Source organism: Leptinotarsa decemlineata, unplaced genomic scaffold (genome assembly GCF_025532065.1).
Source record: "Leptinotarsa decemlineata unplaced genomic scaffold, Ldec_3_MD MMD2_P_RNA_scaffold_2, whole genome shotgun sequence".
Classification (NCBI taxonomy): domain Eukaryota; kingdom Metazoa; phylum Arthropoda; class Insecta; order Coleoptera; family Chrysomelidae; genus Leptinotarsa; species Leptinotarsa decemlineata.
The window spans coordinates 6,355,270-6,378,653 of NW_027412529.1; the positions used below are offsets into that span (position 1 = coordinate 6,355,270).

At 36.8% G+C, this 23,384-nt stretch overlaps 1 protein-coding gene across 1 annotated transcript; it reads right to left on the bottom strand.

Moving 5' to 3' along the window:
* Positions 1-16,985: 16,985 nt before the first annotated feature.
* LOC141487479 (uncharacterized) lies at positions 16,986-21,040 on the bottom strand. Its single transcript, XM_074186569.1, has 3 exons — positions 20,853-21,040; positions 18,689-20,561; positions 16,986-17,255 (listed from the first exon to the last, which is right to left on the bottom strand). Exons 2-3 carry the CDS (start codon positions 20,558-20,560, stop codon positions 16,986-16,988), a joined length of 2,142 nt encoding a protein of 713 aa, XP_074042670.1. The 5' UTR covers position 20,561; positions 20,853-21,040.
* Between the last annotated feature and the right edge of the window lie 2,344 nt (positions 21,041-23,384).

A 23,384-nucleotide genomic window follows, 5' to 3' on the forward strand; every position in this document is an offset into this window, starting at 1 on the left:
TCTTTGCTCATTTTTGGAATGGGATCATTATCCATTATCTTTGTGGTAATGGATTCGAGGGTTGGTGCTTTATTCTCAAAAAGAAAGAATGGTATAGCGTACAAAATTTTTCTGGTACTCGTCCAATTTAATTTTTTTTCTACCACGACAATGTACTTTTGGAGCTTGCACAATCCCAGTCACCTTTTTTTCACGTACAATGCGTTCAATTGTCGACACGGATATTCCCGTTGAAAATTAACACTGGGCTGCAGCTTCACTTGTACATTACTTGAACCTGCTACGGCATCCATCTCAATACTATGAAAATAATAAAACCCAATTATATTATTCAGCTATTCGTCAGTTGTTCACTTACCTTAAAAACTATTTTAAAGTTGATGTATTTTGAAAAACATTTTATTGTGAGATTTTCACTAGAACAGATTAACAAATCCGCAACACGTGTTTTGCAGCACAGTAGCTTTTTCAAGCGTGTTCACTAGCAAACTAAATTGTACATAGATTTTGATTTATATATACTTTTTGAAATATTACTATCTACCTAGAAACTAATAATATTCTAGGAACTAATTAATGATAGTTATATCGGAGTTTAACGAACATTCATACCATGGTTTCATGACTAGGTCAACTAATTATCCCACAATGAAGTGTGAATGTGATGAAAATCTATGATAATGTATTTTGAAAAACATGTATCGGCCAATTCTATCTTATATTTCAAAGTTAATAAATATAACAGTCTATTTAATGAATATAATGAAATATATTTAATGAATACAAAACACAAGAAACAGAACACACTACGCCTATGCAGATAAGGATGCTTGATAATGAAGAAACCGAATGACTAGTTATGGCATTTCAAGGACGCAAATATAATAGACCTGCGAAGTGTTGATCAGTTTACCGATGTTTCAAAGTATTTAACGAACTGATTCACCTATTCGCTCGTACATCCTATCGATATGCAGAAGCTATCTCGTTACGGGGGGAAAATTTTATGGAATCATCTTACTTTCCAATTATTTACAATGGCGATGCATAGACAATAAAAATGACCCCGGTAAGAATATAGTTCCAATATCTAACATTGTTGCCGTTAGCTCTCAATTTAATTTGTATATGAGTTACCTTCAATTGAAAATTGATACACTATACCTATCGGGCGTGTCTCCAGGTGGCGGATAGGGGAACGACCAGGGGACTGGAGGCCCTGTCCGGGAAGCCAATGTGGCCTTACGGACGGGGTCGCCGGACTCCTTGTCAGTGGCAGAAATAAGTAAGGTGAGGGGAACTAAAACCCCTCAAAAGCTGCTGCAAAACATGCCACAGTTAACCAGCCTACCAAAGCTAAGGTGTAAGGAATCGTGCCGACAGCTGAGTGGCCGCAGGGTAATATGCAGTCACGAACGATCCCCTTGGGGAACTGGGAGGAACATCATTGTAATCAGCCTACCTCTGGTAATGCGGGGCTCTACCAGAGGTGACCAACTCTTTCCTTGCTGCTCGTGGGAACACACATGAATGGAACAATAGAAACAACAAAAACAAACACCAACCTCGAGGCAGGACAGAAGTGCTCATCTCAATCTAAGGCGGTGGCTGGGGATGAACAGATATGTCCACCCCAATCTATCGCTTGGAATGAGGCTGGACATAGCAGATCACCTCCACCAACAAGGGCACTTCCTTCGGCGGGTGCCAGGAGCTCCGCCTTGAATGAGGGCAAGGAAGCGGCTGACACTGCGGGAAAGCTCCCTCACTTGTGCATCTCCACGGAGGGAACCTCAAAAAGGTTGAAGAAGCCGCGCAACGACAGTAATATTGCTGCACCTTCCAAAACCTTTACGGAGGCCACCGTGACATACCTCAAGGTTGCGAAAGATAGTGTGTGTTTGGCGAGTCTTGGCCTACACCTGCCAATATAAAGGAGATGTCTGTTCACCTTCCTGGAAAGGACAGGATGGACGATGACCTAGGAGGACAACTCTTCGGGAGGATGTACAATGGGTCACATGTGGCCGAGTGCTGTGAGTCTACACTCACCCTCCCTACTCTACAGATACCATAAGTCCATACTTTCCTCATCATACTTTGAACATCTCATCATCAAATAAAACTCATTGATTTTTCATGCAGAAATACATTTTTGACATTTCTATAAAATATATAAACGCTATTTTTTGAAACTCCTATTGTCATTTATGAACTGCTAGATTTGGCCGCACATGTATTATCGGAGATAGAAGGTACTTTTGATACGTACCTTTCACCAAGGAAAAAAAGAAACACACATGTTGTTCATGTGAAGTAAACAGATGAACTTATTATCATCAAGTAAAATGAAAAACCTTCGAAATATTCTCTGAAAGACATTTTTGTGAAAGACTCAATACTTTTCACTGTTTTTTTGTCTATATAACCTCCCACATACTGAAAAATAATAACAAAGATAAATCAACAGTGAATCTGCTAGAGTGTAATAAGGGGCAAACTGAAAAGTTCACCCCAAAAAGTTACTACGTAATATAAACCATTGAAGAGCTGATTAACGGAAAAACAGATTTTAAATAGTTTTTTTTTAAGCAGAATTAGTCAGCCACGACAAGTTGCTATTGATTAGGCTTTCATTATTTTTCATATTGTGGAAGATTATATACCAAAAAACAGTAAGAAGAAAACATTTCAGACATAAGATTTCTGTTACTCTCTCATTTACTGATTTTTTTTATATACACAATTCAAAAATCAAATCGGCCTCACCAATGGGAAGCAATTTTTTCATATTTTCGTCTCATACTTTCATGGAATGAACTTGAATTTTTATTGATATTTCATACCCAAATGTGTACTTTTTCCATCAATATCAGTATGAATATCTATCAGTATAGATATCTCCTGAGCTTGTTAAAATGTTCAGGAATGTGAAATGTGAAAAAAGCATATGAAACTCTCAAAATCCAAGGTGAAAACAAGATATTCAATAATTAGTTTATCAAAAACAGAATACTTTTCACTTCTTCAAGAATCCTTGTGGTAATTGTCATCTTCCACAAATAAAAAAAATCAAAATTGGTACGAAGAACTTCAAATAGGTGTAGAAGTAACAAAGTGTCAGTACACACGGGATGAATTCTATACATTTTCAATAATTTATCCTATCTTATGATTTTGTCGATAAAAAAAGAGCTGAAAATTGCACAACAACTCATACTAACATTCAGACCCGAATTTGCGTCTATTCTCAGAAATTGAAAAACATTGATAATTTTTTTTTATGTTGAGCGGTTTTATTGAACAACACCGATAATAATGAAGTATATAATGTACTGAAAGCTAGAAAATGATTCAGAAGGTTTTAGGTAGCAATCGCCACACCAGTCTCATCAGCAATCTACGGTATTGATCAATTGAAAAAATAATAAAATCATTGGGCGTAGCGTAACCTGAGTAAATATGTAGGTTAGGTTAGGTAAGGTCCAAAGTGGGTAGGTCTATTCGACCCTCTACCGCAACCCGCAAAGGTTTATTGTAGCTCACACCTATAGACACTCGACCAAATGAACCCAGCTTCTTAACGAAGCCGATAAGTTTGTATGGTGAGTGGTCTTTCAGTTCAGATGTTAGGAGTTAAACTCTGTTAAACTGTAAAAACCTGATTCGGTTCCCAGCGGGGCAGGCACAAAAAATGTGCTCTGCTGTTTTATTATTTTCCAAATAGAGGCGACAAACACTGCCTTCTGACAATCCGAGTCTCTATATATAATGATTCAAATGAGAGTGACCTGTAAGAAGGTCTGTTAGAGATCGTAGTTCATCCCTATTGCAGTCCATCAACTGTTTGGTATCAAGCTTCGAAGGGTAAATGAATGAGTTGGAGTGAGCCAATCCTGGAAGATTCTGCCAGAAGTCCATAAATCTTTTTGCCATCCAGGTGTTCAATCTTTGTTTGGTAACGCCTGAAGCGATAACAATGACACAGGTTCTGATCCAATGAAGCTACTTACAGCACCCTCCTTTGCAAGAATGTCAGCAGCCTCATTTCCTTCTAGGCCAGTATGGCCAGAAATCTAGATCAGAGACAATCTGTTGAGTCTTCCTATCGAGAAGAGTAGTTGTTGGCAATTTGTTACCAATTTAGACCAATTTTTATTGACTTGTGTATGAGGTTGGATTCTTCCAATCTCTACGCACACAATTCAATAGCGTAAATTTCTGCTTGAAATACAGTCGCATAGGTTCCTAGGTAGGTTGATATCTCTGTCCTGGATCTGAAACAGAAAACCCCTGCACCAGAATCGAAACCAACAACTTTCTGCTCTCAATATTATCTCCTCCAGGAGGATCCAGTCCTCTCTATTCGAGAACAGTACTTTATAAGACAGTTCGTAGTTGACAGTTGGAGGCATAAAGTTAGAGGTCATTTCCAGAATGCTGTGACTTCCAGTGTCAACCAACAGTCTGTTGCAAATGCAGCCCATCTAGCCTCTCTCTAGGAAAATGTGGAGAGGAGAAAGATCTAGAGATATATCAATGGATGCTGACGGTATGGTACTGATGGCATCACTGATGGCCAGATAAGCCTGTCTCTGTGAGGCAGAGAGCTTCGCTTGAGCCGTTTTCCGTTAAGCGTTCGGCCACCAGGCACCATAAGGGATCATTGGTCTGACAATAATCACATAAATTCAATGCATTTGTGTGGGGCCTAAACCCCAAGTTTCACCACAAATCCTTCGACATATCCATTGGAACAATCTGGCTTTATGTAAAACTTTTTCCAAAAGAGCATTGTAGGTGAGTATTTTATCAAGGACAATACCAACATATTTCACCTCCAAATGAAATGACCTCACCATTGAGGAAAAGAGAGAGGCATTAGATGGTCCAGTTTCCTCCTCCTGGTGAAGGAGGAGGTCTGTCAACCCCAGGACAGACATCTGCTTCCTCATGCACCAGCTGTGAACAACAACCATCGTGGATGATATCACAAGCTACCCTTCCCAACGTGAACCTTGCCAAGATGACAAGGTCGTCTCCATGAGCTTGCAGATCTACTTTTTTTTGTCGAGGGCATCAAGCAGCCTATCCATCGGGGGCGATCACATAAGGGGAGAAAGTGCCCCACCTTGAAGGCAGCCTTTGGTGACCCCGAACCTAATGGCCTCGCCTCGAAGAGTCGTAGTTGCAGTTCTGTTTACCAGCATGGCATAGTTCCATACAGTTATAGTCGATTCTATACCTTTCCAAGTCATAGATGATCCTATAGATTTTAGTAATGCATTGTTAAATGTTCCTTCAATATCGAGAAATACGGCAACCGCAATCTCCTTGTTGCCAAGGGATTGTGAGATTTTCTCTTGAGGTAGACAATAATATTGCATCACCAAAAATATAAATGACGATGGAAATTGGAACAGTTCTGTGAACTTTAATCTGAAAGATTCATTAAAAAATAAATTTCATCTTCTAATCTGTTTTGGATATAATCCAACGCCCTTTGTGGTAATAACCAGGTGAGTAGTTGTATTTTGATAGGTGTCAGTCTATAAACCCTCAATTACCTCCCCCTCACTGTGTAATCTGAATGAATCATCAATATAAATGTTGAACAATGAAGGACCCAATACTGTGCCTTGGGGAACACCACAATTAACTTGCTTTTGGTCACTAGTAGTGTCGTTCACTCTCACGGCTCTGACATTCTTGTTGAAGAATGACACACATTGACTATGAACTAGGTGAATGTTTAATTTCTGAACAGAATATAAAATATATCCTTATGAAGTTTATAAATAATAGAAATGTCTAATTGAAACTCATGTCTGCAAATTGAGTTTTTTACATTTCGAATGAAAAATAATAATTTCTGCTGGAAAAATAATAAAATTTCAACAATCATTTATCAAGTTTACACCGTCCCTTCTGTCTAACGAATCGCCAAGAGTCGTTATCAAAAAAGATTTCCAAATCATCGAACCGTCACTAAAATAAAAGTTGTTTACATAACATTTATCCAATTGAAGAAATTTTCTGCTGAATAAGAATTTTGTTTCGCTGAATAATAACTACGATTAGTGAACTTACCTATTTTGCATGTTTCATAAAAAGTAGAAAAGCTCTATTGGGAAACAACTCATTAGCCTCATTAGAGAGTATGCATGTTATATGCGAATTAGCGTCTCACACGTATTAAATTACAAAGCGATAACAGCTTCCTGCTAAAAGTGCTTATTGTGCAGTATCAGCAATATGAACACTTGTGCTCCAGACAAAGCAATTGCTGACACTGTTCAAATATTGTTTTTCATACAAAACGTATAAATAGACCCTGCGAGGTCAGAAAGATGTTCATTAACTTAGAAATCATTCTCAAGTACAGTTCATATTTATTCTGTTAATGTTCCAAGTTTTTCACGTTATATTCAAATTGTAATAAAGTGTTTATAAAGAAATAAACCAATTTTTAAAAAGTGAATTGTGGAAAACAAGAGATAACAAATTGGCGCAGTCGGTAGGATTCCTGAACGTTGCTAGAACAAGAAAATTCTAACTGGCAGCGGTGGATTCCAATCCTTCAAGGAATCAAAGAACCAAGCCCTTCAAGGAAACAAAGGACCGAGCCCTTCGAGAAAGCGAGAACCAAGAGAACCCGAGGAGTCATCACTTGAAGAAAACCACGGAAGGAACACCTAGTGAAGCCCCTGGTGGAAAACTTCGAGAACAAGACGAATCACCCATGAAACAAATACTGTAAGTCAACAAAGATTCATCTCGTTTATTGTATTGAATTTTATTTCATTGCAATAATCATACAGATTGATTATTGGCTTATTGTAAAACCAATTGTTGATAATTGCACAGATCAATTATCATCAAAATAATCGTACTGTTCGATTATCTCAGAGGTATTGAGTATTGCTATTATTGATTTATTATAGTCCAGTGAATCGATTAATTGAGCGATATGCCTGACAACGAAAATGCCCCTGAACCAATCCCTGAACCTTTTCCCGAAATTGAACCATATAAATTGTCGGAAATATTTTCGATCGTCCCTGAATTTGAAGGAGACCAAATATTTCTTACAACTTTTACAAATGCTTGCGATTGTGCATACCAAATGTCAACTCGCGACCAAAGAAATCTTTTGACGATACACATTAAAAACAAACTTCGCGGAAGAGCTGCCCAACTGATAAGCTCTCGAAACCCCGAAACATATCAAGAGATCAGACACCTATTGAATTTAAACTTTGGTGATACCCGAGATCTCACCTCCTTGATCCAAGACCTACAAAGACTTAAACAGCTACCAAATGAAACCGCGTTGATATTTTTCAACAGATTACAAGTACATAACGCCAAAATGCACGCTTGTATTCAAAAATCTACTCTCACTGCCGATCAAAAAACAGCTCAATCGAGACTCATCGAAACGATGACACTGAATACACTACTTACCGGACTTGAACCCAGACTAGGGCAAATCATACGCGCTGGAAACCCCAGAGACATGCTTGAAGCACATATGCGAATCAGGAGAGAACTCCAACTTTCGTATTTCGAAAACCAAAAGCATGACAAACATAACCAACCGAAAAACAACATTTCCAAAAGACCCCAACAACCTCAGTCTTCAAGAACGTGTAACTTTTGTGGACGCTTTGGTCATTTGTCGAACGAATGCCGCCAAAGACAACGACCGCCACCAAATAACACAAATTCCTTTCAAAATACGAATTTTCCGAAACCAAATTTTCCCCAACAAAACCGTCCTCAAACGAATTTTCAAAACAATCAACAAAGACCACAATTTCAAAACAATCAACAAAGACCGCAGTTCCAAAATACCCCACCTAGGCCAAATTTCCAAAACCAAAACCAGAATCGTCCCTCAGTAATTCAACGCAACCCCAACTCAAATCAACAAAGAACACATTGCGTTACATATGAAGAATCTCAACCTCTTCAAGATTATAACACGGAGTATGAGAACTACTATACAGCTAGTAGCCAAGAAAATGACTATTATACTGATAATGGTCAATGCCCGCAAGAACAACTTGAACGATACGATCAATACAACCAATACGATCAATATGATCAAAATGACCAACACGACCAAAATATAAACAATCCAAATATCTCAGAATACCAGGATTTTCTTTCACTTCCAACACAACATCACCCCCCAGATTTCAGTCAATCCCAAGACATAACATCGGACATTCAAACTCAAATCCAATCGATGAACCTAGAAGATTATCACCCCGATCTGAACTTCCCGGAACAACGCTTCATGTAAGTTCACTTCACTCCATGAATTCAAAAAACTTATACTACATCAAAGACCTTTCAAATACCTTCAAAATTTTAATAGATACTGGTGCAGGAATTTCGATATTCAAACCAAAAACTTGTGAAAAATACCTTCACCGATTCCCAGAAAATGTAATAGTCCAGGGAATCACGGACCAAAAAGTTTTAATCACTGAATCGACTCTGATCAATTTCAAAGATAATGATCCCCACAAAGTCTATGTTCACAACCTTGATATTGAATTCGATGGTTTATTAGGATCCGATTTTCTGGAACATTATAATTGCATTATTGATCTAAAAAACAAACAATTAATTACAAATTTCAAAACAGTCCCTTTGTTCAAAGTTATAGATAATGAAGTAACTGAAAATTCGAAACCAAACCAAATTTCAATTGAACCCAGAACAGAAAGAATATTCAAACTCAAAAGTAACTTCAAAAATACCGACGCTATACTGTTAGCGCAAGAAAAAGAGGAAAGTCAGAATACCAAATGCTTTAGTAAAAATTGACAACAATGGTGAATTTTTGACATCCATCATAAACGCCAACGCAATCCCCAAAACAATAGATTTTTCAGACCTTATTCTCGAACCAATAACAGACTTCGAATCAATTTTGAACTTTAACACCTCTCACGATGATTTAGAACAAATTGACAGAACTCAAGAGATAAAAAACCAACTCAGACTTGACCATTTAAACCATGAAGAAAAACAAATGATAACCGAATTATGCCTAGAATTTTCTGACATATTTTATCTTGAAGGCGACAATCTCACCTTCACCAATGAAATTAAACACACAATCGAAACTAACAATGCGAGACCTGTGTTTACAAAATCTTACAGATACCCTCATATTCACAAAGAAGAAGTCAAAAGCCAAATTTCCAAAATGCTTAATCAAGGTATCATTCAACATTCGACATCCCCATGGTCATCCCCTGTTTGGGTAGTACCAAAAAAGCTAGATGCTTCCGGAAAACCCAAATGGCGTGTTGTGATTGACTATCGAAAACTGAACGAACTGTCAGTAGCCGATAAATATCCGTTACCCAACATTTCCGACCTGCTAGATCAGCTTGGAAAATGTCAGTATTTTACCACCCTCGATCTTGCGTCAGGATTTCACCAGATCGAAATCGACCCAAAAGACGTTCCGAAAACAGCCTTTTCTGTTGAGAACGGTCACTATGAATTTGCCCGTATGCCTTTTGGATTAAAGAACGCACCATCCACGTTCCAAAGAGTGATGGATAACATCCTCCTTGGCATCCAAAACGAGCGCTGTCTTGTATATATGGATGATATCATTATATACTCACCAACGATCCATGAACATATTTCAAGACTAACAGAAGTGTTCAAAAGACTAAGGAAAGCTAACTTGAAAATTCAGCCTGACAAATGCGAATTTTTAAGGAAAGAAGTCGCTTATCTTGGACACGTCATCACGAAAAACGGCGTTAAACCAAACCCCTCCAAAGTTGAATGCATCCAAGAATTCCCCCAACCAAAAAACCCAAAAGAAATCAAATCATTTTTAGGTTTAGCTGGTTATTATCGACGCTTCATACCAAATTTTGCCAAAATTTCCAAACCACTCACAAAATTACTACAAAAAGATACCCCATTTAAATTCGACTCAGAATGTCTGAAATCATTCAACGAATTGAAATTAGCCCTTACTTCTAGTCCAATTTTGATTTACCCCAACTTCGAAGAACCTTTCCTCTTAACGACAGATGCTAGCGCATTTGCAATAGGAGCTGTTCTTTCACAAGGACCGATAGGAAAAGACCTCCCAATAGCATACGCATCCAGAACACTATGCAACGCTGAATCAAAGTACTCTACGATTGACAGAGAACTTTTAGCGATTGTATGGGCTGTGAAACACTTTCGACCATACCTGTTCGGAAGAAAGTTCAAACTCATCACTGACCATAGACCCCTCACTTGGCTTTTTTCAATAAAAGACCCAGGTAGTAGGCTAGCACGTTGGAGACTCAAATTAGAAGAGTACGACTACGAAATAGAGTATAAACCTGGCAAAATAAACAAAAATGCCGATGCCCTATCACGGATCAAAATTAATCACTTCAGAGAATGTGTAAATTTTCACAGAAAACTTACGATACTCGCTTCAAACGAAATCAATGAAACGAACAAACCAACAGACGCAGAAACACAAGACACAGAAACACCAGACACAGAAACACAAAACAAAGAAACACCAGAACACGAAGAAACCCCCTTCGAACAAATTTTACAAGAATACGAAAATTTCAGTCACTTATATGAAACTCGATCCCTGATTGATTACTCAAAAATCAAATTTGACAATTCGCAACTTTTAGACAAATCACATAAATACATCCTCACTTTTTTCTGCCAAAACAAATTAGAAGATCTTCATCATAAAATCATAGATGACATATTCGAGGAAAATGTCGAATTTTACAACGATAGAATCAATATTCTCTCAAGTAAAACCGTTAAAGACAGAAAATATTTCATAATCGCTTTACCCTTCGATCATACTTCAGCCGTAGAAATTCTATTCTTCATCCTTTATAAATGGACAGATGAAATAGACATTTCCAAAACGTACTTTGTCGAAAATAATTTGGATTTACCAATTTTGGAAATTCTTTCTTTCATTTTCGCTGAAAAAGAAATTAAAATAACAGTATGCCAAAATCTAACAAGAACTCCCGACGAAGACCAAATTCCCATCGTAATGGACCAATGCCATTCAGGAAAAAATAATTTACATCGAGGAATTAACGAAACAGTTAGACGCGTAAAAGAAAAATATAATTGGCCAAATCTGATCAAAGACGTAGAAAATTTTGTAAAGAACTGCGAAACTTGCAAAAAAGCAAAAATTTGCAGACAAAACCTTAAAAGCCCTCTAGTCATTACAGAAACTCCGAAAACACCATTCGAGAGAATAAACATTGACATTCTTGAAATTCCCACAAAAAATTATATACTTACAATTCGAGACGAACTCACAAAATTTACCCAAGCTTATCCAATTGAAAATAAATCAGCAAAATCAGTAGTAAACACTTTACTGCTATACTTTCAACACTACGGAACTCCACTCAGAATTCATTGTGACTTCGGTCGAGAATTCAACAACGCCCTACTGAAAGACCTTTGTACGCTTTATGACATTAAACAATCATTTTCTAGTGTGGACCATCCGCAATCAAACGGTTCCTTAGAACGTTTTCACGCGACCCTTCTAGAAATGATAAGAACAAATAAAATCGACAACCCTGATGAACACCCCTTAGGTATTTTACCATACGCAATAATTTGTTACAATAACACCAAAAACAAAACACACGGATTCACCCCTTACGAACTACTATTTGGACACACCTCTAGTAGACCACCCGAAACTCTGTACAACCAAAAAGAACTCATAACTAAGTACATACGAGATTTAAATAATAAAATCTCTTATTATTATAAAATTGCTCGTCAAAGAACACAAGACCAAAAAGAAAAATCCAAAATTCGATTCGATAGAAACGTTGCACAAAATATACCTGAGTATAAGGTAGGAGACAATGTTTACGTTAAAGAATCCCAAATCAAAAATAAACTAGAAAACAAATTTAATGGCCCGTTTGAAATTATAGAAATCTACCAAAACTCAGCAATGCTAGTTAATTGGAAGACAAGACAAAAAACAAAAGTAAATTTTGACAGATTACGACCTTGTACTGAAAATTGATTTCATTTTCAGGATTCTCCTGCTGATTTCAGCAACGCACTCAACACATTCCCAATATTCAGTTCAACCCATTAATAACACAATAGGAATTTTTCTTCACGAAGAAAGCACTTTGAAAATTTCCAATGATAAATGGACTCTTCTCGTCTACAAAGACTTGGACTCCATAGAATTTGCCTTAAATAACAACAACAAAATTTTGGAAAACATGCTATATACTTTTGATCAATCAAACCCTAGAATGTTATCCTTCAAAACCGAAGTGAAAACACACATTAGTTTATTGACCCAAATATCTGACTCACTCGACTTGAAATATCGAGAAATATTTGCAGACACCCAAAATTATTATAAAAGATCCAAACGAGGATTAATTAATGGAATAGGCACCTTCTGGAAAGCCATTACTGGTAATCTAGACTCGTCAGACGGCGAATATTACACCAACTGTATTAATAAACTCACTCAAGATGAACACCAATTAGAAAACCTTTTGAAAAATCAAATATCGGTGACCACATCAGTAATTAGAAATTTCAACACAACTATTCAAAAACTTCAAATCGATGAAGAAACCTTCAATCGAGATATCAAGCAAATAGAACAATCAATCTATAACATTTCAGACGATCTTGCATATTATGAAGCACAATTGAAAACATTGGAAATATGTGAAACATTAATGGAAAGCTATCTTTTCTTGGAATCAACTCTTGACGACATATTGAATTCAATAACATTCGCTAGGTTGAAAATACTTCACAGTTCAATTATCACTCCTAATGACCTAATGAACTCACTCCAGGAAATTTCTCAATCACTCCATAAAAACAATCTACCTTTACCCACAATGCTCTCACATGTTGCTCAATATATCGAAATCATTGAACTTGAAGCATATCAAGTGGACAAAAGAATTGTTTTCATATTAAAAATTCCATTGGTCGAACCAGAAACATACACTCTGTATCGACTTCTACCAATACCAATTCCAGATAACCGAACGGGACTTCATCACATATTATTAACTGTTCAAAAATATATTGCGAGAGATGACGAATCCTTGTTGTACATTTCACTTCAAAATTTAGAAAACTGTAAAACTCTGAATCATGGCGTAAGAATCTGTTCCGATCTACTACCCTACCCGATTGACAGCGAAGCTATATGCGAAGCCCAACTATTGAGAAGATTGACCGTCCTCCCGAAAACTTGCCAGTCTTCACTGATCTACGCTACGGAATACAATGTCCAGGAACTGAGTCTAAATTTGTGGCTCATAACAATATCTGAAGTTCTACCAATCACCATTAACTGCGAAAATATGGAACCAGTTACACGAGTGATCAAAACCAATTCCCTGCTAAAACTCCAACCCGGATGCAGCTCATTCGTTGGAAGCACTAGAATTCACTCCAAATACTTCGTCGATAGATATAAGAACGTCACATACAAAAACCATGCCGTTCGAATACCATACAGCTGTTGCGACCATCTTCCTGAAAAACGACATCTTCCAGAACTGAAACCGCTGAAACTCAACAAAATCAACGTTGACGAGTTGAACATCGCTCAACATAAATTAAACCAATATTCCGAAGAATTGGATAAACTTATCAATGAGCCGTTTGTGAACAAGCACATATCATGGTTCACATATTGCACTATAACATTGATCATTGTATTAATCATACTTTACATCTTTTGCAAATGTAGACGAAAAGGACCAATACGAATCGGTATTACATCCACTTCGAATCAACCACCCCCGGATCATCCAAGACCAGACAGACAAACATCCCGTATCTTAACGAGATTCATCCCCAGGAGAAGACCAAGTATCAACCTCCAGGAACCTATAGAAGAGGAAATCCAACTCAACACCAGTTTCCACAAGGAAAATGTTTTGTGAAAAGTTGCAGCAAAAAGCAACAACTTTTTGTATAAAAGGGGAGTTGTTATATGCGAATTAGCGTCTCACACGTATTAAATTACAAAGCGATAACAGCTTCCTGCTAAAAGTGCTTATTGTGCAGTATCAGCAATATGAACACTTGTGCTCCAGACAAAGCAATTGCTGACACTGTTCAAATATTGTTTTTCATACAAAACGTATAAATAGACCCTGCGAGGTCAGAAAGATGTTCATTAACTTAGAAATCATTCTCAAGTACAGTTCATATTTATTCTGTTAATGTTCCAAGTTTTTCACGTTATATTCAAATTGTAATAAAGTGTTTATAAAGAAATAAACCAATTTTTAAAAAGTGAATTGTGGAAAACAAGAGATAACATGCATGTTCAACTGTTTGAACTTTATATAACACATTAACGAATTATAACAGAATATATTAGATTAGCCATTCCAACCTCAAATCTTTTCAATGGTTGTAAAATATATAATAATCTACCACTGGAGATGAGAAAAATAAAAGCTCAACAGTCTACTAACTGCTACTACTACCACATTTTAAATTATATTCCAAACAAATTATCTACAGAAAACAGTATCATGAAACAAAGTGATCTCGTATACTGAAAAGAGTGTCATTTACATTTATGATCTAAAATTATATATTTCTTTAAATCAAACTCATTTGTTCTTTTCAGTTATAAGACGGATAGCCTTCTTGTTGTTCGTTTTGACAAAAAATGAAAATGTACACAACTTGATGTAATTAATGATATATTTCTCACTGCTAGAGCAGATTCCTTCATTCCAGTACCAAATGGGCCATGTTCACGATCATGAATCATTCTGTTTTAATTTCATGTAGGCGCCCTAAATCTCCATATTTGATAAACCAATTAGTAGTTGCTTCTTCATATTGTTGAAAAAGTGGAGTACTGTTTTCTAAGTGATCTGGAGCCTCATACATTGAACAAACTTCAATTATTTCTCGGAGGATATCCAAGATTTCTGAATCAACTTGATGTCTCTTTTGTATTAAAAATTATCTTCGTATATGCATACTGTATCATCAGTATAGCACTCGTCAATGGCTGAAACTCGTCGAAATTTCTGGTGATACCAAGGATAACTCTTTTGATTGGGCTCCACCAAACTGTAGGAGCGTCCAAATCATTTCCAACAGCGTAGAAAAGTCTTTCAAGTATATTTCTAGGAGTTATTCCTGGCATTTTGATTTAGTTATGAATTAGTTATAAATTTAGGTATACATTCAATAACTATATGAAAGTACCATAATTATACTTATCTTTTCTCTCATGGAAATAAACAGATTCGAAAATGACAAATTATTCAGTTCAGTTCGATTGCTCATAAGATATTGAGAGTTTTTGATTTGTTTATTTCCATACTCTCCAACAGGTTGAGTTTTAAACCTTTCTTCCGGAAATAATGGGGCATGAATTCATGGTTGAACTCATTTCCCTCTGTAATTAGATGAGAGGCATATATGGAGTTTATTTTTCCATTCTGGAAACTATTTTTCTGTTCCCTTATGCGAGCTGTTAACGTCCTTCCAGTTTGACCTACATAAAACATTGAACATGACCCACATGATAATTTATATCCTCCCGATTTTTCTGAAACTGAACTTTCATCTTTGTTATTCGAAATGTACTAAGTTGTCGTTAGTTTTGAATGCAATATTCACACCTTTGCTGAACAGAAAATTAGAAATATTCGTAGTGGGTTGGCCTGCTTGGGTTAAGGTTCTATAACTTTTATCCTCATCTCTTCAAATTGGGGAAACTTTTTTCAAAGCATAAGCATAACTTTATTGATAAAATAGAATGTATTAAGTTATGTTTCCACCGGAGGAACATTTTGTAACATTTCTGTTGCCTTGTGTTTCTTCTTGTTGGTGTATTTAGGAACTTGAAGGCAACAAATGTAAACTTTTTGTTTCCACTGACAGAACTTTTAAATCGTCAATGTTTCTGGTAACTTACAGAGAGCAACTCAGTGTTTCCACTGCGATTGTCAAACATGGAACAAGATGATGAAATAGCGGCAGCAGCGGCGTCCTTTATAGTGTTATCGGCAAAAAAGAAAGCACAAATATGGGGTGAAACCAAGTCTCCGCGATAGAAGTGAATATGGTGGCATGCACCTACTCAATGCATTGAAAAATGACGATTCACACATAGAAAATAATATAGAAGAATAATATATAGAATATAGAATGATATATAGAATAATATAGTAGAATAATACCAGAAGTATGTGAAGTAATCGCAGAAATTCTGAAGGATAAACTTAAGGTAAGTAGATACACAGCTTTTCAATCAAATGACATAGTGTAATGAGTAGGCATGTTACTTAAATTTGAATACAAACCAATTTTTTGAACTGGGGAAAAAATTAAAGATATATTCTATTTAAAAAATAACATTGTATCGTTATTTCAACAGAGCAAGTCCTGCATCCGACATGGCCAAAACTATTGCATCAGATATTGATGATTCTTGAAGATTATTACAAGACTGCTCTTCTTCTGAGAGTATCGTGTTGTTTGTCTCTGTTTGGGAAAGATAATTAGTTCCATATGAGCTACTTGATGATGGCATAGGTGTGTGTGATGTTGAGGCTGGTGATGTTACAGAAATATTGGAACAGGGTGAGTAATAGCTCTGGTGATCTGAATGATATGTTGATGAATGATATGTTGATATGCCAATCTTGATACCATTGTAATGGCCGATCATATTTACCCATAGACGCTTCATACAAAATATTAGAGATCAATTAAATGCTCTACCGTGTTTTGAGCGTTTACATTTTGAAGATTTTCGATTTTACTGGCAACTAACTCGCCGAAAACTTGAAAACGATTTCGTGGCTTTTTATTTTGTAGCTGCTTCAGCAATAGATTTGCCACTTTCTGTCGTTCTTCAACTTCCACCTCAGCTTTTCTTTTGTTACATTTCAGTATTATTGGACTTTTAAAGAGCTTATTTTCCTGTTTCTTTTTTTAGTGCCGCTTATAGAAGGCGTTGAAGATCTGATTCTGCTTTCTTCGGGCGTTGTTGTTGTTTTAGTAATAACAGCAACTATTTTGTTCTCATTGTCGATGTCATTATCCGCCTCTTCAACAGTGAAACAAGAATAGTTAACTTCATCTGCCTTGTCTGCTATATTGGAGTCTAGCGATTCAATTTCCTCGCTGTCCATTCCACTGCTGTATAACGTATCATACTCACCCTGAAAATTGAAAATATATTTTTTCATTTTTCAGATGCCTCAGAGTAGAGACGGGTGGCTTATTACGGAACATCAATTCTCTAATCTTTGGAATTTTCCGTAATGTGCCGGGGTTATGGACGGCGAATACATCAAGATACAAGCACCAAAACATAGTGGCAGTGAATTTTATAATTACAAGTCTTTCTTCAGTGTGGTGTTATTTATTGATGTATTGTTATTGTATTGAGAAGCAGTGTACGTTCCCGAAAGTACACCGCCTGGCACGTTTGATTCTGAAGACAAAGATACGGGCAAAACGATCTCACGTTCTTGGAGAAGACAAATAAACAACTGTATATTTGCATCACTGCGAAAGCAAGCACGTAATTCAACGTTGGAAGCTAAACAAGTTCGAGATGAATTTGCTCAATATTTTATGTCACCCGAAGGAATGGTTCCATGGCAAAATAACTTTTAACTTTGTGTAAAAATAACGAATAAAACAAAAATAAAATACGTACCTCACTTGTAGTTACTCCTTTTTCAGTACATTTTATAACTTTGTTTCTGTTCGCAAGAAACAACAAGATTTCATAAGAAAACCACTTTGAAATAAATTTGGCGCCGGCTCCCGACTTTTTTGAAATACGATAATTTTTTTCTTTCTTCAAAGAATTGTGCGGTAACATTTTTCATTTTTCTTTTCACCTCTTCTATATTTGACCCTGTTTTTTCTGCTAATGTTGTCCAAACATCATGTTTCGCATTTCTACATTTATACTGGGCGTGCTTTGTATTCCATAAACACCCACAAAGCCTATAGTTTTCGATTAATTCGACCACTAATTCATTTGTCCACATAAACGGCATTTTTCTATTTATTTCACACTTCTTGACCGACTGTATTCAACGACGAGCCGCACTCTATTAAGACGGAAACAAGTTAGGGGAGACCGAGGAGGGTTGTGACACTTTTTGCTTTCACTCATATATTTTGGTTAAAAATTGACCTATATCTGTGAACTTTACATCAGTCAAAGCTTGTTCTATTCTCTATTAGAATCAAAAATAAAAATACACAAAACTAATAAGTTTCCCGAGATAATGGATTAAAACCAAAGCGACAACCCGTGTCACAACTCTCCTAATACCAAGGTAAGTTGTGACAGTGCTCGAGGTGAGTTGTGACACTTCAGTGTTTGGAATTTATCGGCACTTTTTGTAGATTAAAAATGAACAAGTAATTACGAAACAGTTTTAATCATAATCTTTGGCTAATTAAGTAACATAATTATTAAAACTTAACAAAATAAATCATCTTTCTAAATGGCACAGAGAGAATAAAAATACTTAATATTAGTTTAATCCGAAAAACAATTATGACACTCGTATTGCAGTTCTCCCCCAGTACAATCTTCATGTGACCATCCTTTGCAATTAATGCATTGCACCCATTTTTCGTTAGGCCTGCTATTGGCAAAGGGCTCGAGGCAACATAAGGAAAAACATTCATTTTCTGTGCCATCACCGCCCTCATTATCGTCCTCCTCTTCGTCACGAATATTCTTTGTCTTTGATTTATTTTTTGGTTTTTTCCCCTTTGGTTTCTTAGCATTTTTATCAGTAAAAATGCGCTTCTTCACGTTCTTCACTTTCCTATTTTCCTCTATGGCAGCAATTTCATCTTTAACTGGTGTATCTGTTAGCACGGCAGACTTGATCTTACGTCTATTCTGTTGCATGGCTTTTCTTGGCGGAGCTTTAGGCAACGGCCTTATTGTTTCTGGCGAGAATACATTAGATTGGGTGGCAAGTGGATTACGAACTGTAGATGTAGATGCAACAGGTTCAATATTTGCAGGCTCTTTAGAGTTGTCGCCGGTCATAACAAGAGGAGTCACATTACGTTCTTCACATCCAACGTGCTCGTTGTGATCACTTTTTTCTAGACCTTCCCCAACAACAACGTCGTTCTCAACTATATCAACTGACAAATTTTGGGTGGGGGTTCCTTCTTCCGGATTTTCTATCAATTCTTCTTCTGCAGTAATGGAAGCTTGTTCTGGCACAGGATTGGTCAAAATGCGATCTGTAACTTGGCTTGGCAAAAAATCTGCTTCTCCAAAAATATCTGTATTAACAGGCCATGTTCCTGTTGCAGCAAAACCAGCGCTGATATTTTTTGCAGTGATCGCCACATCAAAGGCAGTTTTTGTTATGGAAGGGATATCATAGATAGACATAACTTTGCCAGCATTTGACCGCATCCAATTATCACAAGCTGTGTTAATGGCCTTTTTAAGAGGACCAAAAATTGCACGATCCATTGGTTGCAGCTTGTGTGTGCAGTGTGGAGGGAACGTGAGCAAAATTATGCCGTTTTCCCTGCAAAACTCTATATTTTTCAAAGCCATGTGGGATGAATGGTTATCCAGAAGTAACAAAGCTTTTTGCTCTTTTGTTGGCCTCACGTGGTTTGTAAAATGTTCAAGAAAAAAGTGAAAGTCGTCTTCCTGCATCCACCCGGATCCATTTGCTGTTCCTACTGAACCTGTTGGGCCATCCCGAATAAAATGTTCTTGAAATCGCTTCCGAGGGAATATAAACATAGGTGGTATATAATTACCCAAGGCGTTCCCAGCAAAAGCCAGCGTTACTAAGGTTCCTCTTTCCGCAGAAGTCATCGCACTGACTTGTTTTTCTCCACGTCGTGCGATTACTCTATCAGGTTTTTGGACTGTAGTAATCCCGGTCTCGTCGACGTTCCATACATCTTTACCGCTGAGAGTATGCTTGGCCAAGACTCCTGTATAGTTTTCAAAAAAGGCAGCGACATTTGTCCTATTAAAGCTCGTGGCGCGAGCGATGCTTGTAGCTTGAGGTAGCCTAAGAGATAAATTTGAATGTCTCTTCATGAATAGCTTTAACCACACTTCTCCAGCCATTTCGTTTTTTTCCCATGATTCAGGAACTTTTTTATTGTGTTTTTTTGCTAATAAATAGGCTAAACTCCTTGTCTCTTTTGTAGTCAGTCCATAATTAGACGCGGCACAAGTCAACAAATAATCGCTCAATATCTTTTCTTCGTCCTTCGTAAAAACTGTTGGGCTGATATAGCCTACAGATGGAGCCTCGTCTGATAATTGTTGTTGATGTGCCTTTTTCTTTTTAATGTATCTTTGTAAAGACATATAATTTAGATTATATGAAGATGCTGCACTTCGAAGGCTTTGGCCTCTAACCGTCACCTCTTCAAAGGCCAGATCGTAAATTTCGATACTAGCCATTCCTCTCTCTGTTTTACGAACATATGTATTAGGCATTCTGAAACAATAAAAAAGCAATGCAGCAATCGAATGCATACAAAATAGCCATATCACTTGTTAGTAAATAAAATAGGAGAGTTGTGACAGCCTGTCACAACTCTCCTAGGTGCGCAAAATCGTGAGTGTGCCAGAATAATAATGTATAACCTCCAAACAGTAAGAGATCTCAATAAAATTATGAATGGCTTTGAATCTTGAAGGCCCGATGCAAATTAGAAAAAATATTACACTAATGCTCCCGTAATATATAGCAAAAGACAGAATAAGAAAGTTATGATCAAAAACTTACTTTTGGTCGTTTTTTAGATGACAGCGTCACAGTAACTCAGCCGCTCCTCGTGGGCCGTTGGCGCGTACTAAATCCAATAAGCAGTCTAGAAAACAATAAATGTGCGACGTTGACAGCTCGCTAACGGTCACAGATACAGCGAAATCGCGCGTGTCACAACTCTCCTCTGTCACAACCCTCCTCGGTCTCCCCTACTACAAGTTGCAGTATGTGTTTCCACTCAGGAAACAATATTTTTCTGTTCCCTGTTGTTGCCGAATTTCTTTTGAAATTTACCGCTGAAATTGGAAACCGAAAACATGCAATAATTGTTGCCGAAACAAGAAGAAACACTTAGGAACTATAGGAAACATTTTTGAGCAACAAGCAACAAAAACACAAAAGTTCCCTCATGTTCCTCCGGTGGAAGCGTAACTTTAGACTGCTATCGTAATCGTTGTTGACAGCTATTCGTTTTATTATGTTCCGATCTTTATTGAAATTCGCATCTGACAAGAGAACATTTATCAGGCTGTGTATAATACTGTTGAATGCTGCTACTTTGTGCTGATACAGGTGGGTAGACGAATTATGATTGATAATATCTGTATGTGCTGATTTACGATAAATTCAAAAATCATATTTATTGTTAACTTCCATTATTGTCAAGTTCAAAAACTGTATAGAGTCGTATTTTGCCATCTACATGGTGAATATGATAGAAGGGTGGAGAGAATCGATGAAATTCAAGAACTTAGTCAACTGTCTGTTAGTTCCAGTAAAACATACGAGGTATCAATAAGTTGGCCTTCTTGACGAACATTTCACTGATTCAACTTTATATTCGTTCCATTGGCCAACTTCATTCAAATATGCTTTAAATTAGACAAATTACTTTTTAGATTTTCCCATGCTGATCCTTCTTATCTTGAACACAGTGTATGAGGTTTCAGAAGTGTGTCAAAACAAAAAATATGTTTATTTCAACCGGATATTATCACTTTCACATACTTCTATATTTACGGCATCCTCTAAACCTCAATAACTGAGGATTTCAAAACATTATCAAACCTCATAATCGAGGATGATTGAATTATTTTATTGTCCTTTTCAAAATACTAATATTCATATAAAGAAGTAGACATCTGGTTAAGGTGGAATTAATACATAAATCATTTTATATGTTGCGCTCATGGTCAAACTCGAATGTATTTCGTAAAATCAAAATTACCATTTCTCCAAAACACAAAATACTCGTAATAAGGAAATTGCGAAATGAATGATATACCTTATGAGTTTGTGAAGAATTGATGCGGTGAAAATGAATCAAAATAAAATCCTCAATCATGGAACAGATCCTTTAAGAAATAATAGGCAAGTAAAATATAAGAAATAGAACTGCAGCTTGATGAGGAATGATTACATGGAAAAAAACGAGAGACGTGGAAATTTCAGTTATTGATTATCCTCGAAACCTTTTTGGAAAAAAGCTTTTAGTTTCAACTTCTCCATCATTTTACAAAAAATTGTGGAAAACCTCCGGAGAAAGTAATTCAATTAGCATCTGGGAGTAGTTGTTTCGGAAAGGCTTTTTCTTTCAGTTTGTATCTTCTTCTTCTTCTTTGTGACTTCTATGCATGTTCTGCACATCTTTGTAATGAAGTGTTCAGTTTGAACTTTATTGATTCTTCTGGAAGTTTCCCACAATGTTTTGTATGAGGATAGACAAGATACAGCCAAAATGCTTCTCTTCCAAAGAATAATCTCTGAAAACATACCATTTTCAATCAAACCAAGATTTGTATGAGATAAGATGAATAAGACAAGATATGATAAGATAATTTATTGATTAATTTGAAAGGGTTATATTTTTAGGAGTGACTCATTTTTTGACAAAGAAAGTTTTTGACTTTCTACTACTGCATCCTAATACAGAAGAATGTGGGAATCTTCCAAAGGAAGGAATGAAATAATCAATTGTAAAAGAAGTAGGTAGGTAGGTCTAAAGTGAGTGGGTCTATTCAACCCTACACCGCAACCCATAACGGTTTATTGTGGCTCACACCTATTCATAAACCCAGCTACTTAACGAAGCCGATTAGTTTGTATGGTGAGTGGTCTTTCAGGTCAGATGGTGAGAGTACGGATCTGCCGAACTCAAAGAACCTGATACGGTCCCCAGCGGGGCAGGCACAAAGTATATGCTCTGCAGTTTCATCATTTTCCAGACAGAGGCGACACACACTGTCTTCCGACATCCCAAGTCTCTGCATGTGATGATTCAAATGACAGTGACATGTAAGAAGACCTGTTAGACATCGTAGTTCATCCCTACTAAAGTAGGGATGAACTAGTAGGGATGGACTAAAGTCCAAAAACTGTTTGGAATCAAGCTTTGAAGGGTGAATAGATGCCTTGGAGTGAGCTAATCCTGGAAGATTCTGCCAGAAGTGCATAACTCTTCTTGCCATCCAGTTCTTCAGTGTTTGTTTGGCAAAGCCCAAAGTGATGCCAATGACAGGTTCTGGTCCAATGAAGCCGCTTACAGCATCC